Source organism: Epinephelus fuscoguttatus, linkage group LG10 (assembly GCF_011397635.1).
Source record: "Epinephelus fuscoguttatus linkage group LG10, E.fuscoguttatus.final_Chr_v1".
Lineage (NCBI taxonomy): Eukaryota > Metazoa > Chordata > Actinopteri > Perciformes > Serranidae > Epinephelus > Epinephelus fuscoguttatus.
The window spans coordinates 27,320,319-27,344,152 of NC_064761.1; the positions used below are offsets into that span (position 1 = coordinate 27,320,319).

At 39.7% G+C, this 23,834-nt stretch overlaps 1 protein-coding gene across 6 annotated transcripts in view; it reads left to right on the forward strand.

Annotated features, from left to right (window-relative positions):
- LOC125895649 (voltage-dependent R-type calcium channel subunit alpha-1E) overlaps positions 1 to 23,834 on the forward strand; it is a 149,228-nt gene that overhangs the window by 71,706 nt on the left and 53,688 nt on the right. For all 6 annotated transcript variants that reach the window (XM_049587667.1, XM_049587666.1, XM_049587670.1 and 3 more), the window contains exons 6-7: positions 19,675 to 19,778; positions 21,272 to 21,430. In XM_049587667.1, coding sequence (XP_049443624.1) covers positions 19,675 to 19,778; positions 21,272 to 21,430 — 263 coding nt within the window. The remainder of the gene's footprint in view (positions 1 to 19,674; positions 19,779 to 21,271; positions 21,431 to 23,834) is intronic.

Below are 23,834 nucleotides of genomic sequence, written 5' to 3' on the forward strand. Positions count from 1 at the left end.
AACAGTCTCCTGTCAAACGATGTCCTGTGGCGCTACGTTCCCAACGTTGTGTACGCTACATACTCACCGGTATTGGGGTATATGAAAAATTCATATCATAAGAAAAATAAACACCGGTATTCGGTATGAACCGGTATACTGCCCAGCACTAGACAACTCTCACCAAACAATCTAGACTGATAAACAGCACCACAGGTAACAGGAACAACATGTATTTTTGAGTAAAAGTAGACCAAGAGGATGCCTCAGATGCCTAATTCTTATTAGAGTAAATCAGATAATCCACTCAATAAAACTCAATCAGTTTAGTTCTCAAAGAAATTTAATTATGTAACTTTTCAATAGCTCATTCATAGCTTATGTTACTGCAACAATATGCCTTCTTTTAATCTGTAGGATAACTTCGTCATTTTCACCCTGGACCCGTGTATGTGTCTAAGAGACTGATGTGAACAACAATGTTTGAAATTGGTCTAGTATTTAGTGAGAGGGCAGCAGCCAGCAGCTGCACCAGGAGCCACAATGGAAGCATATGGGGGCAACTGAACACCCTCACTCTAGCTCCATTGAAGGTGGTTATTTCACAGAAAGGCTCAGATTGTTATTATAAGTGGCTGAAATGTCTTTTTCCCTTTATACTTGATCCAAGTTGGTCTGTTTGTTATTGCCTTGTTAAGAGGAAATCTCAGGAGATGCCACTTGTTATAGGAACACAACAGAGGAAATGTGTGTGAGATTTTTAAAAAAGTATAGTAACCACAGTACTTTACAGAATATGTAGTGTTATCTAAAAGATTTTCAGTGTCATGGATGGATATTGACTGTGGAGACAATGTGGAGTATACACATGAAGAGCGGATGAGGAGAGAGAGAGACAGACAGAGAGGACAGCAGGCAGCAGATGTTTTAATTTGACTCTTTTACATATTCATCATATCTTGCTGATGCTTGTTGTTATTGCACTAGCATCTCCCTTGCTGCTGTAGCACTGCAAATGTCCTCGCTGTGGGAATAGCAATTGATTATCTTATTAGAAAAGACCATGTATAGGAGCTCTTCATTTATTGCCAGTAGGTATCACCCTTGAAGGGCAAATGTAAGTGTAAAATATTATAAAAATATATTACGGGTTCTATAACACCGAAGCATAAATATTTTAATACAACACACACACACACACACACACACTTTGGCATAATATCAGTTTGTTAATATCACTCATTTTATTATTATGAGTGTCAGCTGCTTAAATGTGTAATAAATCTTTTTTTTTTATCAGTGCTGAATCAGATGATGGTTTACACCTACTGATCATTTATTGATTTACTTTTTCGCTGTTATCCTACCATGCATTCATATGTAACGACATGCAGTGGCAACTTAATAACTGTAGCTAACAACATTAGCCAACCTCCACTCTGTCTGCAGCGGGTACCTCCGCTCTTGGAACAGCAGTTTTCTTTAGGAAAGAATGTCCAGACTATGGACAGGAGTGTTAGGATCCATTTGTAGCAAAACTAGCCAAAACTTGAGCATGTCCGTGTCCCACAATGATAGTCTATGAAAGCTGCGTAAAGTGTCTTCATGTTGTGGGCACAGTTTGGAAATGAGCAAACACGAACCACTCATTACAACATAGGCATTCATCCTCTGTGGACATAGGCACAGCCTTGCAGCAGCTGGTTCACCCTCTGCTGCCTGTTGTTAAATCTCTTTCCTTACTCACTCCTCATCCATATACTCCGGCTCAAATAAATATGGGCAAACAATGAATTTAAAGGTCTTGTCAACATCGTTAAAATCAGCTAAATAATCATACATGGCATTGTGAATATTTTACATAACACTAAACTATGTTTTCTACTCCAATGTGGCTATGCGGCTGCCCAGCTGCTGCCACCTAACTAAATATTGAACCAATTTCAAAAATTGTTGTCTACATCAGTAACTTAGATACATATTCATGGAAATGTAGGGTCCAGGTTGAAAAATGCTGACATTATCCTTTAAATTAGTTTGTTTTTTCTCCTTTTGTTAAAGTTGTGTAAACTGAATTTTGGTGCATGTGGCTAAAAAAAGAAAGGTGGGAGTTGTGTCCGACCCTGTAGACCTCCAGTCTTAATTAACAGAGAGAGGTGGTGTCCTCTTTGCTGTGTGAATAGAAAGATGCTGCAGCCATCAGTCTTTATTCCTCACTGGGTGTCAAAACTGGACTATTTCTACTCTATTACCATGTCTAGCCAGGAGGGAGAGCTAACATGAGAGCTTCACATCGATCACACCAGCCTTAATATGAGCCAGTGAGACAAATGCAAGAATGTCAAGACTTTTGTTGCCTATATATCTTGACATTTTGGTTTTATTTTTTTTGTCTTCAGCACCAACCGTCCTCCTGCCCTGACCATTATTCTGCCTTTTTCCCTTTCCTTTCATTTCCTATTGTTTCCTTTACCTTTGTTTCCTTGTATTTGCTTTCGTTGCATTTCATTTTCTTTACTTTCCTTTCCTTTCCTTTCCTTTCCTCCTCTTCTTTCCTCCGGATATGCTCTGACAGTGTTGCGTGATATTCTTATCTCAGAGAAGCTGTCAGGGTGTGAACACACTGTCACTGTACCTGACTCACTGAAAGCTGAAACCACAATCTGTCTGATGTGTGTGTCTGCTTGTATGTGTGTCGGTGCATTCATGTGTATGAACCAAATGTGCCACTACTGCATGTCTTTTAGCCAACAACACCGTCTGTCTGTTTGGCAGTCATACACCTGGTGGAACCGGCTATCTCAAACTGTCACAGACACACACACAAACACACACACACACACACACACACACACACACACACACACACACACACACACAGATACACAGACAGACCTGTCCTCTCCAATCTTATTTTCCATCTGTTGTCTGATCGATTGATGAGTTCAGACACAGCATGGGGTGGATATGTCCCCCTGAGCTGTTACCGTGGTGACGGAGGACCCCGCCTCAGGTTAGGCTGTCACTGGCTCCGGTCCTGCTGCTTCTCTGGTCATTGTCTCTACAATTAGACCAGACCAGGATAGATTTGTCTTTTCTTATAAGTCTGATGGGGGAATGTGCTTATGGACCTGCTTTTGTGTGTTTGTGTGTCTGTGTGTGTCTGTATATATGTGTATATGACAGACAGGGGAACAGGCTGAGCGCTGGCAACACTTTTCTTTCACTTTTCAACAAACCTTTGTTTCACAAATCAAAACAAAATGAAAACATGAATATGTATGTGAATAAGATGAAGACAGAGTGCGTAGCTTGTGACATTCAAATGACACCCTCAGAGTAAAAGTGTTTTTTTCACTGATTCTGAATTAAGTGAGTGAATAATGATGGTGTCGAGGAAATTGACAGTCTAACAAGCTCACTCTCTGTCCCCGTATGCCCTCCCTGTCTCTCCATGTTTCTAGTCATTATAAAGAGGCTGAGTGGGCCGTGAAACAAAGACTGTGTCAAGGGCCTTTATGCAGTCTAGTCTGGTATCTGATCAGAGAAGATGAGGTGCTACACTGAGATGAAAGCAGTCCTGATGTTAACTGGAACTCATGTCAAATTAAATCTAGTTCAGGTTCCAGTGAAAGTTACAGAACTTAAAAAAGGTTGAGCTGAAATTTAGAAGAACCATTCTCAATGATGAACGGGCAATTTGTCTTCACAAATTGAATTTCAGGCAGACAACCTTTATGTGAGTTTAGTCTAACATTTTCCTCTGGAACAGGCTCTGGTAAGAGACCTGCTTAACAAAATACATGAGGAACACGGTCTTCCCAGAACTTAAATTACTGTTGAATCTCCTCAGACGGAGTTCAGAATGAAATTACATGTTTCAGAGACAGACAGAGATGGAGGCGCAGCAGGTGTCAGCGCCAGGCAGGCTGCACTCTGACTTAAAGGCCTTGTTCACTGCACAGTGAGAGAGGCAAACGCATTTTATGTGATTGCGTTCACCTAATGAAAATTGTATTGTAATAATCAGGCACATTACCAAAAGATTTATTTTCCTAAAGAATATTGTTTTCAATGAATGCTATTACCTCTTGTTTAGTGGGTTGTTGTAATGTTTTGTAGGCTAATGTTCAGTGTTCATAATGTCAGGTGCAAAGTGCCAAACATTTCGGTGGCATTTAAATAAGATTTGGTGACTGAAAAATGTGATTAACAATTTCAAATGGATCCTGTAAAATACGCATATAGATAAAATTATTCTCAATTTGAGTTTTCTCTGTTTTCTTACTCTTAGACTAGTCGACTAATCAAAGTTAAACTTAAGTTAAAGGAAATTAGTTAGGAACATCCCTAATGCAAACAAGAATTTCATCCCATGACAAAGTCAAAGTCTCCCTACATCAAAATTTAAAGGGGCCATACACATCCACATCTTTAATCTCCTGGAAAATGCAATGTCAGGTGTTGGGTGCTCTTCTTGTGCCTTTTTTTTGTGCCAGCTTTCAAGAGCACGGGGGCAGGTTGTGTCTGAGGTTGCAAAGCAACCTTAACAAGCACTGCATCAAAGCCTTTTTACCTGAAATCCTGAGTGCAGAGCTAATCTTCCTCCATGTGCTGTTTATAAGTGTGTGGGCAGATGAAAAGCTCTGGCAGTGCTGGACTAAAATGATCAACTTTTCCATATTTACCACAGACTGATATTTACGGACGAAGGGAAAGATGTCTGTCGGCTGTAATTGGTTGTTCCTCTTCACATGACATGGGCTGCATTACAAGAGGTGAACTCGGTTTATCTTAGGGGGCAGCTGTCGTGCCCTGAAAAATGGCAATGGTTTTTGCACAGATAAACAAACGAGACATTACATCTCAGTAAGTGAGCTGTAGAGTTGCTGGACAGCAGATATGTTATCATTCGACATAGCCACGCCAGCTGTTTCCCCTTGTTTCCAGTCTCTGTGCTAAGCAAAGCTAGCCGGCTGCTGGATCCAGCTATTTAACATACAGACGTAAGATTGGTATCATCTTCTCATCTACCTTGCAGCAAAAAAGTAAATAAGTATATTCCCCAAAATGTCATTCTATCTCTTGAACAAGATTTTTATAAATATGCTGTAGATAAAAATGTAAATACCATGCTCATATGAATCCTGATGAATCTTAACTCACATCATCTACTAACTAGCAGGGCACTCAGAGAGTGCAGACATCCGCCAAAGCCAAATGCCCCATATCTGCCTCGTGTTTTGGATCAGCTCCAAAATTTGATTGCATTCTTCTTTCCACCAAGTTTTATGGATATCAGGCCAGTAGTTTTCTGTAATCCTTCTGACAAACAAACAAACCAACCAACCAACCAAAAAGACAATCATCTTGGCGAAGGTAATAATTAAAGTCCTCACATGTGGAGAGATGTACAAAGCACTACCATAGCTGCTTGTTACTTTATCATTTGCTTCCTAAAACGCCATTTATGTGACACGGATTGTGTTGTTAAATCAAGTTAAAACAATGCAATGCAAATCAGTTTTCTCCTGAAGCCAGGCTAGTTCAGTCATTTATAAAGCCTGTTAATAATTGTTGTTTTTATTGTTCATTGAATATCAGTAAATGGGATCCTTTATAACAACTCTCTGTGGTCTTCCATACACCAGAGAACAATCCTAAAAAAATGGCCCATGGTTGAACCAATTGCTGTGATGTACAGATTGAACCTTGCAATTATTGCTTCAAATACCGTCCCAGCCATTTTTCTTCATCTTTTATTTTTTTATTTAAAATAATTACTTGTTTCTGGTGCTGAATCAAAAACACTGGGGAGATGCAGTATTTATATGGCAGTCATTTTTTTGTTTTAACCAGCATCAGATGTCTTCTGAGAGGCGTCAGAATCAACCATCAGAGTTGTTGGCAGGAGAAGAGTGTGTGCTCTGTTACAGCCACAGTTTCTCTGCAAATCCTCAGTTATTTTTCTACACAGTCCATATGGGAGTCTCAAGCGGAACTAATTTAGAGGAATTGTTTTTGGACATTTTATGATACCAGCTAACACCCGTGTCTCTTCTCTTTACCTGGTTACAGGCCAAGGATGTTGAGCATTACTGGAGCGAGTGCTGCTGACAAGTAGCTAGATTGAATGGATGAGTGTCCAGAGGGGAGGGATGTTAAGTGTACCAGAGAGAAATTCAAGAGACTGCAGGTAGTTTGAAATATCTCCAGTGTTCAGTGAGCCATAGTCTAGTGTGCTGAATTATCAGTGGCAGAAAATGAAGTGAAATCAAAGACCAAAAAATTATCTATTGTGGAGTTTAATTTGAATTAGGGCAGTAAAACAAGATTAACGCAATGTAGAGAGACAGCACATTTCACCTAGTTTCAGTTTTACACTTAATATTAGCTTAAACCCTCACTGACACAGATATTAAAGGGATAGTTTGGATCATTTGAATTTTGGTTGTTTGAGGCACTCAGGCAGTGTATTACACACAGTAGATGTCAGCTGGCATGCCCCCAGTTTGGAGAAGCAGGTTGCTAAGCTAAAGTTAAGCAATGTTCTGCTGTGGACAGGGTCAGCAGAAAAACATATTTTAACCACCTAAGAAAAGTTCCACCTAAAGAAAAAACAAATCCGTACTATACTTTATCTGGCCATCAGACAGAAATTTTCGATGAGGAACTTATTCTGTTAACTGCACTCTCTTCAAAGCCAGATCCATTGAGAAAAGCAGTTAACGAAAAAGTAGCGAAAAGTAGTTAACATCGCTAAACACCGGAGCTGCTGGTCTACCGCTGCCTTGATCAGGTATTTTGATTGTGTTATTGTGTGACACCAAAGCCACACAGTACTCACAAAGTGAATCAGCAATAGACCAGCAGCTCCCATTCAGCGAGCCAAAATTTTGTAGATTCTGGTGGTTTCGAGATCATAGATGAGGAACTGAAGCTGTTAACAGTTTCCCCATCAGAAAGGGCTGTCTGCATCACGGTGTAGTGCTTAAAATTTTCTAACTATAGCATTCACTTAAACTGTGATAGTTTTTTTTCAGGTCACTAAAATGTGCAAGCTTCAGTGTTGGCACTCCTGCAACTTTTCCAAACTGAGAGTGTGCAGTGTATGCAATACACTGATTATGGAAATGTACCCCATAAAACCCCACTTTGAAAATCTGAACTATCTCTTTAAATGAAGCCCCACGCCTGAATGCAGAAACTATGGCTGACAGTGAATTGCACAGTATGTCTGCCTTTCGAGACTCTGACCTATAGAAGATCCCCTTTGAGCTCAGCAGGAGTCTGACTGGGCTGGAAATTGCATCATCAAAGGATCTCCCAGTCAATGCACCATAAATTAGCGTCAGCAAAATTACCTATGTAATCAATGATCATCGGTCAGTCTGATGTTTGGAGCAATACAAGTGCATCCATTATATGAACTTTTTTGAAATTTGATTCAAGATAATAATATTGTAAGTTAGAGACATAAAATAAAGAGCAGGGTTTTTTGAGGACACTGTGCCTTGTCACTACAGAGTCAGCACAGTAGCAGCATCTTAAGCAGTTTTGCTGTCAGAGCTGTATCATTGCCAAAAAGCAGTGTGTTGCATTTTGATTTCATTGTCTGCAAGAGACAAAACAGAGCTCCAAGAGCCAAAATGCACTCACTTTTATGTCTGTATATTTGAATAATATATACTGTGCGTTAATGTAATCAATAAGATAATGATGTGTTTTTTTCTCTGGATGTTTTCCAGACTGGTATCTCACAAAGAAAACCTAAGAAGCCACTAAAGTCCTCTGCGTTTCAGAGAGAAATACTCCACTGCATTTATCTGACAGCTGTCGTTCTTAGTCGCTTTACTGAGAGACATTACATACAAAACAGCTCCACTATTACTTAGGCTAACACTGTACATTGTTATGAATTTAAAGGGATGATCGAGAAAGACAGCCACTTTTTCCCTCTGTCTCAAACTTAGACCATACTCAGATCAAGTGGTGAAACTAGGCATCCGTCCATCTATCCATTTTCAACCGCTTATCTGAAGCTGGGTCGCGAGGGCAGCAGGCTGAGCAAAGTAGTCTAGATGCCCCTCTCTGCAGCAACACTTTCCAGCTTCTCCTGGGGAATCCCAAGGGGTTCCCAGGCCAGACCAGATATACAGTCCCTCCTGCGTGGACTCGGTCTGCCCCGGGGCCTCCTACCTTTTGGACGTGTCAACAGCTAGGCAGTGCTAATCCAACATAAACCAAAATTCTGCAGAAACCTATTTTTAGCTTACTGTTTGACTTTAATTGGAAATCATTTGTTACCAGCTGGCCACCATATTGTTTCCTGTGTCAAAATGGACAAGCTTGCATTACTGCTACGTTCAGTTTACCTTGAAAGTCGAAGGTCAGTGCTGGGGATATAGTCACACCCGAGCTGACCAAGTTCCAGTATAATAAGTCAATAAAAACAAGATATTGTCAGCAACACCGATTGATAACAATGCATTACACTGTATTTTGCGTAGACAAACACTTCAGTAACATGTCCAGAGATAAAAGTTGGACAGTACTGTGTGCGCAACAGTTTTATTGAGACACAAATAAGACAGAGGTGCTAATAAACAGTATGCTACAACAGCTTACACGTCTCTTGATGTGCGAAGTAGCCATACTGTATTTGATTTTGAGGTCAGGGTTTGAGAGGTTCCTCTTCCTTTCCAAAGTCAGGTTTCAGACTACAGGGGGCATTCCCGTAGCAATTTCCAACTGGGAATCTGGGAAATTTCAACTTCCTGGTGCAAATGGAATGCACTATACGTCACCCACTAGCAGGAGCGTTTATTGGTGCGCTGCAGCACAGTGCATTCTGGTAGTTGTAGGTTTTCTACCTCCTGAGCGACAGCAAATGCCACAGCCCTTTTCCTAAGTTTCCTCCGGTCAAAGCATTTGTGTCTTTTTATCATATAAACAGTTTTATGAGGAGACCACCTTTCTAGCAGTGAAATACTTCTTTAGCTACTCAAAAGTAAAGAAGATGAGTATTTCTAACAATAATCCAATAATATAATCAACCATAATATAACACTGGACTGGAAAAATGCAGCTGTACAAGGACTACTTTTGCTTTTGATACTGATATACATTTCGTTTATAATATAATACAGAAGTGACATTTTGAATGCAGGACTTTTTACCTGTAGTTGATTGTCTTACATTGTGTTATTTTGGTTTTTTAAAGGCTCTGGATACTTTTCTAATCACAGCCTGCCTGCTGAGATTCACAGTCCTTTCAAGATCATAAAAAAGTCTTAATTTAAATTCTTAAACTTGCTTAGCAGGAGATAATGTCTGTTTATTTAGTAATGTGTTTTATGTTTTCCTTAATGATTAACGTTTTAATTCAGCAATGTTCTTGCTTTTGATTGGGTTCATTAATACAGTGATACTGTATGCAGGCAGTTTGATTAAGATATTATGCAACCATCTGATTTTCAGTTTTCTCATTGGTTTTGCATGCTGCATGTGAACTTTTGAGACCTTGAAAGAGTCGGTGTGCCAACGACTCATCTCCGCACAGTACTAAATTAACATTTCTCTATCTCTCTCTGCCTCCCTCTCTCTCTCTTCCAACAGATGGCTAATAAATCATTTACCCAAATCAATTATTCATCCTGGCCAAAGAACAAACATTTACCTAACTGACACATAAACCAATATGCACGCTGATATTCAACTGATTCACATCAAGCCAGACCACTATTTCAGGCTGTCGATTTAAGGAGCGGTAACATTTGATCTTGCATAACAACTTGTATATCTTGTGTGTGAATGTAGGGGGTTCAGTGTGTATGTTTGTGTTTTTTGTGTGTGTGTGTTTCAGGGAGAGAGAGTAAAAAGGAAGAGGGGGGAGGTAAAAATGAGAGAGCGCACTGTGGGAGGCAGAGAGGCTTATATTAACTAAACCATCCAGAGCAGCACTGTAGGAGTTGCTCCACACGATTCCTTATTCTGTCAAGACAATCCGCTGTACACACACCACCCACTGTGCTGTGGGCCACCAGAGCAGATATATGTATTCATCGTCCTGCAGAATCACAGGTCTTCAAAACGTAAGAATGTACGAGAGGTCAGACTGCAGTGTACACAAGTGTAGGTGCTAAACTTCGAAGATGTAGACAGCTCACTGTGTGGCAGACCAGTTGCCTGAAATGAAATTGTTCAACACTTAAATGTTGTTGAATCAGCGTAGCATTATTTATGTCAGGCGGAAAAAACACTATAAATCGACAGTCACGGTATTTAATGTTCACATGAGCAATTGTGTCACAATATTGTGTTTCAGAGTGAGTTAGTTGGGACCATTTAATAGCTTGGTGTTGGTTGTTAGCTTCTGCTGCAGGAATGTGAGCTCTGCACACACACACAGAGTGACAAGGCTTACTGATAGCAACCCCTGGCTAACATTACTTAACAGTTATTATGGGTTTAATGACAGAGACAAGCTGTTGCAGTGTGAGTTTGTTGGGATCGTTTAACGGCTCGGTGTTGGTTGCTAGCTGCTGCTGCTGGAGTGTGAGCTCTGCACACACACAAGGTGAATGGGTTTATTAATAACAACCCTTGGCCAACATCACTTAACAGTTATTATGGCTTTAATGCCAGAGTCAAGCTGTTTCAGTGTGTGTTTGTTGGGACTGTTTAATGGCTCAGTGTTGGTTGTTAGCTGCTGCTGGTAGACCGCTCTGGAGAAGACAGCAACCGAAAGTTTGCTGATCCGGCGGGGAGTCAGGACAGTCCAGGATCAGACCCCTGGCACAAAAATGATCAAATGCAGGTATCGTTTGACTCGAAAAGGTTTGATACTACTTAGTACTGGGTTATTTTGGTTGATACCTTAAAATAGTGGTTCCCAACCAGAACAGTCCAAAAGTGGGTCTCCGGTCCATTGTGAATGGACTGCAAGTAACTCAAGAATGTGTCAAGTTTTCAAAACACTCCCTTTATTTTTAAATACAGTGAATTTCTGATACAGATGTTTTAATTTTGAAGTGCTGCTTTCTGCTGTAGAGTAAGTGAATAATGGACAGCTACTTGACAGAGACAGCAAACTAGCCTGACGACATGGCAAACGCAAGTATGACGCTGAATGTGTTAGACTGTGTGGACGTTGAACCCAGAGAAATCTGGACCTTGTGGCTGCACCAGTTGGGAACCACTGACTTATAGGTATTGAGTACCGATACCCATCCCTTTTTCCTACTGGTATTAAATGTTAGAAATGATTTTGGCTCTGAGGCTAAAATGCTCTTAAAATTATAAAAGCTGCAGAAGAACCTTTTATTCAGAGCTCTTTCACTAAATTGTCACATGTGAATGCAACAACTGAGCCATTAGTGGGAGCCTGTCACTAGCAAATTCTTCAGTCTATTCTGGGTGAGCAAAGGGGAGCGATTTATGATCAGAAAATAACTGAATACAGCCTGAAGCATTGGAAGATATCACCAGCGCAACCAACAGTTTCATATGGAATATGCCAAAGATATGCCAAAGGAAAAACTGCATCATCTATTGCTATAAAACCCGCTGTCATTCTTTCACAATATTACACCAAAAATGGCCCTAATAAACATAACCAGGGGGAAAATGCCACATTTTTATACCCAGTTCGACTTAAGCATTATTGGTGTGTCTCTCAAAAGTGCTTAGTGCTGCTGGATTTCTTCCTCCTGATGCAATCTACTGCAAGTCATGCTGCTGAACTGTACACACTGAAACATTAATGACTATATACTGTATATTGCTTTTTGTTGAGTGGAAAACCTTCCAGAAGTCAAATTTCGAGGAACCAAGAAAAATATCCGTGTCACCAAATATCTTGTACAGAACTTCTCCAGCTGGCCTTAACAGATAGAAATAACAAGGAAAGACCTTTTTCACAGCGGCTGTTTTTTCTTTTTTTTTTTTTTTTAGAATATTTTATTTTCAGCTTTAAATTCAATAAGATATACATGAAAACACAAACACACAACTCCAAACCCCTTCCCCAACCCACCCACAAACTGAAAGAGAGATAGAGGAGGAGAAAAAATAAATAAATAGATAAATAAAATTAATAAATAATGAAAATAATATTAATAATGATAAAAAAAAAACAAAAAAAAAACACAACAGTCGAGAGGCAAGGAAGACAACAGTAAGCACTGACAACAAAGAGCTTGCAAAAACTACAACCCGTCCACCATAGAAGCTGGCAATGTGTCCATATATGCTAAATAGGGCTGCCACATTTCTGTAAAAGTATTATAGTCATTCCTGAGTGTATATGTAATTTTTTCAAGTGGAGCACAGCTATTCATTTCTGAAACCCATCTTCCTATAGAAAGTTGGGAGTCAGACTTCCACGTGATGGCGATGCACTTCCTGGCAACGCACAAGGCCAGTGAGAGGAACCTCTTTTGAGCTTTTCTTAATCGTGCATCAATATTTGTAGTATCTCCCAATAAGCAGGTTTGAGGATCTAATGGGAGATGCAGTCCTAAGAGTTTTGTAATGATGTCAGAAAAATCATGCCAGAATGTGTTAAGTTTTGTGCATAACCAAGTGCAGTGTAGGAATGAACCCTCTTCTATACTACATCTAAAACACAGGTTGGATATCTCAGGTTTATATTTATGTAATTTCTGTGGCGTAAGATAGGTTTGATGAAGAAAATTATAATAAGTCAGCCTGTATCTGGAATTAAGAGTGGCAGTTAAACTTTTTTGACACAATTCAGCCCAGAGCTCTGTACCTATTGTCACACCCAAGTCGGACTCCCATTTCTCCCTTGATTTATGTAAACCTGGTTTTGGAGCATCATCCATCAAGAGGGAGTACACTTTTGAAATAAGACGAGGTGCGTTACCCTCATGAAGCAGTCTTTCCAGATCACTGAGCATGGGTAAAGTCATTTCAGGTCCCAAAGCAGATTTAAGAAATGATCTTAACTGTAAATAACAAAAGAAGTTTCTGCTGGACAGATCATATTTCCTCCTTAGGTCCTCAAAAGACATCAGGCATCCATCCTTATAGCAGTCCTCCAAATGACGAATCCCTTTCTGGTGCCACGTTTCCAGGATCTTATTATCCACTGACATAGGTGTGAGTTCGTTCTGTTTCAATGGTGTTTTGGGTGAAAATATATTTTTTAGTCCAATATTTTTCTGGACTTCATGCCACGTTTTGATGATATGGGTCAAGACAGGGTTGTCAGTTCTTCTGGAGATGGTTGTAGGTGTCCATTTATAGATAAAGTCTGCAGGAACATTTTCTTTAAGAGCATACATTCCAATTGAAACCCAAGGTGGGACATTTTCCCTTTCAAATAAAAAAGAAACAAGTCGCATTTGGGCAGCCAAATAATGCACAGCGGCTGTTTTGACATGTCATTGCAGAAAAGCAAAGGTATGACTGATAACACTGATAATAAAGGCAATAAAACACAATAAGCAAATCTTGTGATACACCCAAATTATCCTGTAACCCCTGAGCTCAGAACCGGTGGTGTAAATAACACATGCTGTAGAATTAATATCACTACAATAGTCAGGTGCACTCATATCATATTAGTTAGCAGCTTGACAATGACATGGAGCATAAGTCACAACGTTATCAGTATCATGGCATGGTGGTTGTCACAATAGATTTGTCACGCAGCAGCGAGCTGTCAGTTCTTCAGGGTATGTCACTGTTACTCACTTATCATGGCTGACAACTCTGACCAGGGCTTCGGCTCAGTTCACTGCAGTGTGTATCTCACATAACGCCTGCAGATACATGCAGGCTGAACGAAGATGTTTTTCTGTGCGACAGCTACCGGTGACTAAAAATGACTTGTAGATACACCAGGCACCTGTTAGGTGTGTGTTGTCTTTGAGATCAGTCAAGGTGTCCATGAAGTGACCGCTGGGGTTCAACCAGTGCAAGACCCACTCATCGCCTCCAGGCCTAAACTGTAACACAAACTTTTCTTTACTGTCTACTTTAGTTGGGAGAAAGAAAAAAATAGAGAAACTGGAAGAGGTGTTGGAACTGCAGCAGGCTACAAAATCATTTGTCTCATTGGTCTGTATGCATGTCTGTTAGTGATGCGTGGGTCAGGGTTTTTTTTAAAATTGGGTCAAACCAGGCTGTTATGAAAGCCAATCCTCCCCACCCGACCTGCAAACATATGTGTTGAGGTCAAAGTTTCTGGTAAATGATAATCACTAATAACAACCTACTTACTGTTGTCGATATTGTATGGCATTTCCAGTAAGTATCACAATATATATACAATATAATACAGTGGTTTGTTTGATGTAACAGTAGTGCATATTTAACGTATTCAGTGTGGACAGAGAAACTCTTGCTTGCTTGCTTGCTTGCTGTTAGGACACGTCGTTAGGCCTACATATCCTCAGAGGGAAATATTTTTACTGGACGTTATGACAGGAGAGATTTAAACATGCCTGACTTCAACAGATATTCCTGGTCAAATGGCGGCTGTATTATCCAGGAACCAAAGAAGTGCAGTGTTGTGTGAAGTTGTTTGGATGAGCAGCTCTCGAGAAAGCTACAAGCAGCAGCCCATTCTGAACAGGCACGTTTGAACAGACACTGCACTGGTGTTATGAAATTAAGACACTTTTAGAAATTATTATAGAGTAATGAAATTGTAGTAGAGGTTGCGGTGCACTGATAGAAAGCTACATGTAATGCAGTTAGAAAAAAAAATAAAACAACACTGGCAGAAGCAACAGTCTTTATCATTTTGTTAATTTCATTTAATCTTGGCACATACTGTCATCATGACCACTGAGGTTCTGTACGAATTAAATAGTCTTTAACACAGTATGAGTGATTGCATTTAAATCATAAATTAGATGCAACCTAATACAAATAACACACAGATCAATGAATTGCTCTACAATAGGGAGAGGGGAAACTACAGGGAGGAGATAAACTGTCTGCCAAAATCTGTCATTTGTGCCAAATCAGCCATGTGTTGTGCTTCCCTTGGCTGATTTACATCTGCCAGTTTTTGTGGCCAACCTTCACCTTCCTCATCTCGGTCATATAGAGGGTGCCAATGTCCAGACGGCAGTAGTATGAAGCTTAGCTGTCGTAATGATGATTACAAAGCACTGTGAAAGTGATTACTTTCATGTACATACTATCATACTTACATACATATAATATTATCCTCTGTTACACTAAGAGTATGACAGTAAATAAAAGAAAACATGATGATAAATATAAGAGAGTGTAGTATAGTGGTGTATGTATAAGAGTATGGTTGTGCATATAAGAGGGTATAGTAGTGTTTGTGTAAGAGTATAGTGGTGTATGTATGAGAGTATGATGTTACATGTGAAACCAAGTATGAATTATGTCTCAAAGGGCCTCTCATACAACTGGAACATCATACACACATTGGTGGATTATGACACATTGGGATGCCAGGGCGTGGAGAGGGCCCCACCACCTCTCTTACATAGGAGCAAGACACACAGACGTCATAGTTGTTTAGCTTTACATTTTGTTGATCGTTTTTTTGTCTCTTTGTTGTCGTTACACATTTCTTTGTGGTTTTGCATCTTTTTGTAGTCATTTTGAGTCTCCTTGTGGTGGCTTAGCATCTCTTTTTAGTTGTTTTGTGTCTCGCAGTGGTCATTTTGAGTCTCTGTAATCTTCATGTCTTTGTGGGCATTTTGTGTCTCTTCATGGTTATTCTGTGTCTCTTTTGATATTTTGTGTGTCATTGTGGTCATTTTGTTTCTTTTTAATCATTTTGAGTCTTGTGGTCATTTAGCATCTGTTTGTCTATTTTAGGTCTCTGTAGTTGCTTTGCATCACCTTTTTGTTGATTTGCATCTGTTTGTGGTCATTTTGTGTCTGTGGTTATTTTGCCCCTTTTCGTAGTCGTACTTAGTCTCTTTGTGTGTTTCTGTAGTCATTTTGTGTCTCTTTATGTTTATTTTGTGTCTCTAGTTATTTTGTGTCTCTTTGTGGATATTTTGTTTCTCTTTGGTTGTTTTAAGTCTTGAGGTTGTTTACCATCTCTTTGTAGTTGTTTTGTGTCTCTCGGTGGTCATTTTAAGTCTTTTTGTAGTTGCTTTGCGTCTCGTTTTTGTTGTTTTGCAGCTCTTTGTAGTCATTTTGTGCCCCTATAGTCATTTTGAGTCTTTAGCTGTTATGCATCTCTTTGTAGTCATTTTATGTCTCCTTGTGGTTGTTTTGCCCCTTTTCATTATCATTGTGAGTGTCTGTGTGTCTCTGTGCAGCTGTTATGCATCAATATGGTGTTTTTGTTTTTCTCTTTTGTCCTTTTATGTTTCTTTGAGGTCATTTTGAGCCTCTTCCTGCTCTATACATGCCTCTTTGAGTGATATTTTGCAGATGAAGGTTTGCAGCGGGAGGCCTGACACGTAGACCCACAGGGCCTGTGCTTGGTATGCCAGTTCAGTAATCCCTCTATGCATACACATTGGCATCCTCTTTAAAGTAAGAATGTCAGTATGTAACACAGAGAAATTGACATTTGATATTTTCTGTCTGTACATCTACAGATAAAGAGAATATCTTTGCATCTAGCCAACCAGAACAGTTCATTTCTAATGTGCAGTTGCAGGCATTATCAGAAGTTGCCACTGTTGGTGTTACGGTGATACTGCTGACGCCCAGACAGCTGCCCAAGACACAGATACAAAAAAGACCCAGACTTAGAACCAGCAGCACGCATTATCTTCATAGCTGTAATGCCCCTTTCTTATCTGCAAGCAGGAACACATACTAAATCTTGGCTTAAACAAGCTGACAAACAAAACTCCCTTTTACACGATTTCCATCTGCAAAAAGGAGGAGTTTGTTTGGACATTTTTAACTTATACAAACAATCGTTATTGGGAAACAGGGCCCAGGACATCCACTGAACAGCGGACTAAATGAGGAAGCCATTTTTAGGCCCTCCATCCCCTAGTCTCCATAACAACTAAAGAGCAGCCAGGACTGACTAATGGTCTGAAGAAAGATTGAGAGATGGAGGAAGTGGGGGATGAAATGACAGAGGTTGCAGGAGGCAGCAGAGGGAGTGATTGGAGTAAAAGGAGGGAATAAGGGAAGAAGTACAAAGACGTGGAGTGTTGAGTGAGAGGGGAAAGAGGAGAAAATCCAAAGGGGAATTGTTAGAGGTGTGAAACCCATGAGGATCATTCTATTTCTGTATGTGTGTGGATGATGGTGAGCTATTTTAATCTTTCTCTCACCTCTTCCTCTCTCTCTTTCTTCCGTTAATTAAATCAGATGACGCTCTGTGTCTCCTAACAATATAGACGGGACTGATTCTCACCGCGGTATCACAGGAATGTAATTGGATCTGTTTTTCTAGCTGTGTGATGATCTACTGTGCTATCATCTTAAAGCAAATTACAGTACTGTGCATAAAGACGGTTCTTTAACACTGTGCTGCACATAAATCATCTGCTTACAAAGCTGTAATCTTTTACTTAATCCACCTTTCAGTTACTTTAGAAAGTCTTTCTTTATATGTTGTTGCCTTCATTTTTATCTAGTCTTCATGATCAAAGTGAATTTAAAGGTACTATATGTAACTTTTTACATGTATTAATCACATTTTCTTGGTAATGGGTGAACAGACTGTAAGGTAACTTAAAAAAGACTTTCCTGACTTTCTCAGTTGTCTGTAACAGTCTGTGGACTAACTTCTTTGTAAAACATTTGGGCCAAATCTTTCACAGAAAATCCAAAGGATGTGATGAACCTTAACCCAGAAATCCCTTTCTGGCAGAAAGCCCTCAAGGTCACCTTCTCCCAACATCATGCTGTATCTCTCTTCAGCTCTGCTACAGCACTACAGTGTGCAACAGTAGCTACTGTTAGCTAAAAAATGGAGTCTTATAACATAAAAAAAACAACCAATGCTGTATCAAAATGTGTTCCTTTATTGAAAAGTGTTTCCCCCATTAATTAACATCAACGGGGAGAGTTTTCGACACAACACTGGCTCCTATCACATCACAGAGTCTGCACATGCTGTGTTTCCATTATTTACATTTTGCAGCTGACTGACTGGGGATCATTCTCTTCTCATTTCTTGTCTCAATTGTGGTGTGATAAAAGGTGTATTCATCAAATTCAGTGCCCTATATCAAAACGTCAGTTCTCCTGGTGTTAAAAATCCCAGAGAAAACACTAACATGATATATATTGTGGTTTTAGCAGGCTAATGTTAGCTAACTTTGGATGCTTTCTAATGCGGATGCATTGTTAGCGAGCAAGCATTGCAAAAAACTGTATTGAGTGGTTAACGTCAGCTTCGTCCAGATGGTCCAGACTCCCAGAGTTGGTTCGCAAATTAATTTAACATTTACCAGGCAACGAGATCCATGCAGCATAGCTAACTAGCTGGGTAGCAAACAAGCTAACCATAACCTAAGTTAAGGTGAGCCAACTTACTGTAAAGGTTCACTGCATGGTTCTCCATAGGTTGCTTTGTAACATCAGCTGAGAAAGTCATTTGCAAACAGCAAGCTAGTTAGTATCACAGAGCCAGATGAAACATAGAAACACTGCAGATAGTAAACTTAACAACATGATGATGGTCAATCATGGTCAGTCTTGTGTTTGTCACAGTTGTGGTGGAACAAGGATTTTCTGAAAGTTACATACAGAACATTTAATGAGTACAATTATTTATCTTTCAATGGTTGCAACTGACCAGATGAGCAACGTGCATTTACGTACAGTATGAATCTATGTTTTAGAGTTTGGAGAGTGTGAATCTTATGTTACTCTGTCTTCAAAGTTTTGCTGCTGTATCCTCTCTTCAGCAAGGCCATTTCCTCAACTCCCTGTTTGCAATTTTTCTTTTGTTTTTACCTCACTTCCCCATCCATCTCTGTCTCTCTCTCAGTAGGCATCCGGGTGAAAGGGGAATAAATGTGTGTTCAGGTCAGTGGAAAATGGATAAACAGAGTCAGAAGTGCAAGTCTAATTGGAAGGAGGTTGTAAAAACAGGTGGAGGAAGAGGGAGATGAGAGGAGAGAGGTTTAGGGATGAAGAGCAAGATATGAGGGTATAGAGAGCAGAGAGAGAAAGGAAACAGGAGGGCAGACTAATGAGGAAGCAGAGGGGGAGATCACCAGACACTGCCTTTCTTTTTCCCATCAGTGTGATGGCTGAAGGCCACAGAGGTGTATTTAGAGGGCGGGGGGATAGAGGACACAAAACAAGATAAAGTAAAAATGGAACTTTTTTAGGACTTTGTGTAGCAGATAAGAGGTTGATGTGTTTGCGATGTGTGTTTGTCCACGCATGTGCTTGTCCGCAAGCCTCATGTCTCTCCAGCCTGAGGGTGTCTTTCTTTGTTCTCCTCCTAAATAGCAGTTGTCACAGCCATCCTCCCACACACTGCGAAACAGCCAAAAGCCCCCAAAAACATCCCTGTTGTTTTCTCTGTTTTCTCTCTGCATACTGGAGACCCTCATGTCCTCACGCTCCATATCTAAGCACTGCAGCCATCCACCAACACTGTGTGTGATGGCCTCAGCGTGTTTATGCGTGGTGTCTGAGTCCCCTTTTTGACACGGCTCTGCAATAGATTATAAAGCATAAAATTGTAGCATTCTGCTCTGTGACTCTGTTGATGTGGATTTGTGTTCATCTCTGCAGGATCCTGGCCGCTGCAGGGGCGCATATGAACATCTCAGTGGACCTGAGGACCCTGAGGGCGGTGCGAGTGCTTCGACCCCTTAAACTGGTCTCAGGCATCCCCAGTGAGTACCACATATGAAGAGTTGAAGAGTCAAGTTTAAAAAAAACAGTGTATCTAGTTGAGAAGTTGGTGGTATTTGGCCAAGTTTTTAAGACATCGCCTCTGAAATTTAGCCTCCATCCTCAGACAAACTTAAAAATACATATATTAGAATATCTAAATCTTAATATCTTTAAAAAAAAAATAGTGTCTCTGCTTCGCCAGAATGCACACACTGAATACTTCTCATAGAGACTATTTTTAAGTCCCCCTACTGAAAAAAGCTTAGTCTGTTGCGATTGGTCAGCATTTCATGGTCTTCCGTATCTCAGCGTCATAGCAGCCAGACGGATAACTGTAACAGAGAATAGCAGCACTTTTTACTGTCAAAAATCATCACTAAAAGCTTCTTAACACAACTGAATATGTTCCAGCAGGAATATGATCTGAAATTCAGGGAGAAATTTGCAACATTGGCAACAAAGTTGGCATGTTTCATTGTCATTAGCTTATAGCTACAAGTAGGTTAGCAGTATATTGCAGCCGGGAGAAATAACTGTAACAGAATGGCAGAACTTTTTAATGTGAAGAATAACCAGTGAACGTTTATTAACAGAACAGGAAATGTTCCAGCAGTAATATGATCCGAAATCAGGGAGAAACATTAGCGACAAAGATTGCATGTTTCCCTGGCATCAGGGTGTAGCTACATATTGCAGTGTAGGCTATGTTATGTAAACACTTGGAGTAGCGTGCCTGAAGTAGATGACTATATGATATATATATCCTTCAGGAGCTGATGTTGCAGCTTGTAGCCAAAATTTAAAAAAAAAATAATTAAAAAAAACCTTGAGAAGAGAGTATTCAGTACAGTCTGAAGCCTGAGTCTTTTTTGCTCACAGGGATTACTTTTATATTTATCCTATTATTTAAAACTTTGTCCACATTTAACATTAACATATGGACATTGTAGGATTATATATATATATATATATATATATATATATATATATATATAACAGAAAATAAGGAAAAGCAATAACCCAAGGCTAAGTGCTGCAACTAATGAATATTTTCAATATTGATTAATCTGCAGATTATTTTTGTAATTAATCTTTTGATTAATGTGGTTTGTACAATGTCAGGAAAAAAGCAGAAAATTATAACAATTTCTTAGAGCCTGTCTGACCAACATTAAAAATTTCAAAGAAGTAAGATAACAATCATAAAACACTCAGACAACAAGCAAATATTCACATTGAGAAATTGGGACGAGTGTATCCTTGATGTTTTTGCTTAAATTACTTAAACGATTTATTAACAGAATAACTGACAATTTCCGATGATCAGCCAATTGTTAAATTAACCAATCGCTTGAGCACCCCTCAAAAATTGAATTTTTTCAATCATTGTGAAGTGACATTCAAATATTATGTTTTATGATGTGCATGTTTTACATATTTGTACTGTTCTAAGTGCGTTTTCACTTCAGCTCACTGTGTGCTCTTCCTCCAGGTCTGCAGATAGTCCTAAAGTCCATAATGAAGGCCATGGTTCCTCTGCTGCAGATCGGCCTGCTGCTCTTTTTTGCAATCCTCATGTTCGCCATCATCGGCCTGGAGTTTTACAGCGGCAAACTGCACTACACCTGCACGCCACAGCCTGGAATACTGGGTAGAGATTCACTCAGTGTATAATGTCTCTATCGCACACAGGTCTATGCTGCGTATTATCAGGAGGTCTGCAGGCCCTTAAAATGTCTTAAAGAGTCTGAAATTATTATGTCTTACATTTGAATTTGTAGTCTGAAGTCTTTGCCACAAACCTTTTATCTAATGTTATTTAGCCATATTTTAATTTGTTGATCAAAATGACTCAAGTCTACAAGAAAGGCCCCACTTTAGATGTAACAAACCTTCACTCAGCCTAATACTGTCTTTTTTTTTTACACCTTTACTTACCTGTCGGCAAAATGTAAATTTATCTAACTCGCTCTAATAACAATATTCCCACTGTCTTTGCATAGAACCAAGTATATACTACTTACCCTTTTACTTACCTGCAATGCTTGAGTAAGAAAAAGATGATTTGTCCAAAGATCTGTCTTAAATTTGGCTAAATCACTGTGTGTTAGGACTTTATTCCACATAACTGGTGAGTCTGTTATTTGTACTAATTCAGTCTTCCAGTTTAGATACACACACGTGCAATGATTCATAGTGCTCCATTTGTGTTGGTAGCCAATAGTGACATCTTGTGATTACTGTTGTTCAGATATTTTATTCATCTTCAGCCAAGCTCTAATTTGAACTCTACTGCAAAACAGAGAATTGTCTCAACACCTCTGCCATGAACTGATGGCATGAATCAAACAAAAGAGAGCAATTTGCAGAAAGGGCCTGAAATGGCTGTGAATAATTCATAAATGTAAACAGATAAAAGACTAATATTAGAACTATTTTGACAGCAAACTGCAACACAGAAGATAAAAGCAAAGAGTCGGGACTGAGCTCATTCTGTTGCTGCTGTTTTTGTGGATCTTCTGTATGTGTGTGGCTGCTGCATGACGTGTACGTAGCTCCTTAGGTAGTAGCTCCATTGTCGTAATCACAAATGCATACACACGTACGCACAATGGCACGCCAGGCTGCACCTGCAGGCTTGATCAAACCAAACTGGCAGTGTTGTCCTGTATAATTAAAACCAACAATGCAGTGTGCCACAATGGCTCATTGTACATTCACAGCTGTCATTAACCTTCGAGCTGCTCCCATCACACTGAAGCTGAATGGACAGTTAGATAACACAGACAGACTGAAGTGAGTATTTTCTGTCACTGAATGGTCACGTTACAGTTCAGACAAGCTGCTCCACTGTTTAATACAGAGGGATTTTATGTCTCAGCTGGGACAGAGGCATAAGGAGGCCGGGGGCATTATGGACGTAGGCCGGTGCCATCAGGTTTTCATGTTGTCTGTCTGTCTGTCTGTCTGTCCGTTTATCTGTCTGTCTGTCTGTCTGTCTGTCCTTCTGTCCATCCATCTCACTCTCGTGAATGTGATATTTCAAGAACACACTGTGGGAATTTCATCACATTTGGCCTGGTAAGACCATCCTGATGATACAAGCTCAAACATTCTGTTTTGCTCTCACTATCAGTCTGGACTCAGTGCCGCCCCGCCTCATATGCAGAGATTACAGAGATGCAGCACTAATTTAACATTTGTAAACACAGCTATAAGTGAAGTTGCAGAAATAGAGAAAGGGAAATTTCGGTTTATTTCAACCCGTCTCCTATCGTCCTAAATTTGTTTCAAGTCACTAGTGACATAGAAATAATAGTTAGCATGTTAGCCGTTAGCCTAGATACAGCTGTAGCGTCAGACCTGTTAAAACGTAAGTGAACGGGCATCCCTTCAAGTGCAAAGTTAGTCCACTAAACAAGCTTTTTCTCCACAAAGACCGCCTCATATCGTTAGGATAAATGTCAGAGAACATATAGAAAACGACATGTAAACGTGTTGTCTTACCTTACCGATGTGGTGCCATGTTTCGAGACGAAAAGAGAATGATTAGCTCATGTTAACAGGATGGTCTCAACAGGCTAACAGATGTCCACTTGGACTTAAGGATTAATTGATTACATTTTGGTGATAAAAGGTCACTGTAACGTTGTGTCCATCTCATTCTCATGAATGTGATATCTCAAGAACGCATCAGGGAATTTTTTCAAATTTAGCTTAAATGATGAGTTGTGTACAAGGTAATGTTTAAGGGGATATAGCAGGTCAGTAGTATATGAACCTGAATATTAATTTGAGATGTAGCCCAGTGCTGTGTGTCAAGTTTTTCTAGTCATAAAAATGTAATAAACGTTGTCATCGCAGCATTTTTGGGTTTATACCATGTGTTAGACAGATTTGGTGCTAAATTAAAGAATTTTTTAGAATTGGAATTGTTTAAATGGTCAAAAACCCCTCCATAACCCCACACTAAGACACCAAGTCCTTGAGGAACACCACAGAAAAATCTTAGCTATTATTTGGTATCAAAAACTTTGACATTTAAAGATTTCTGT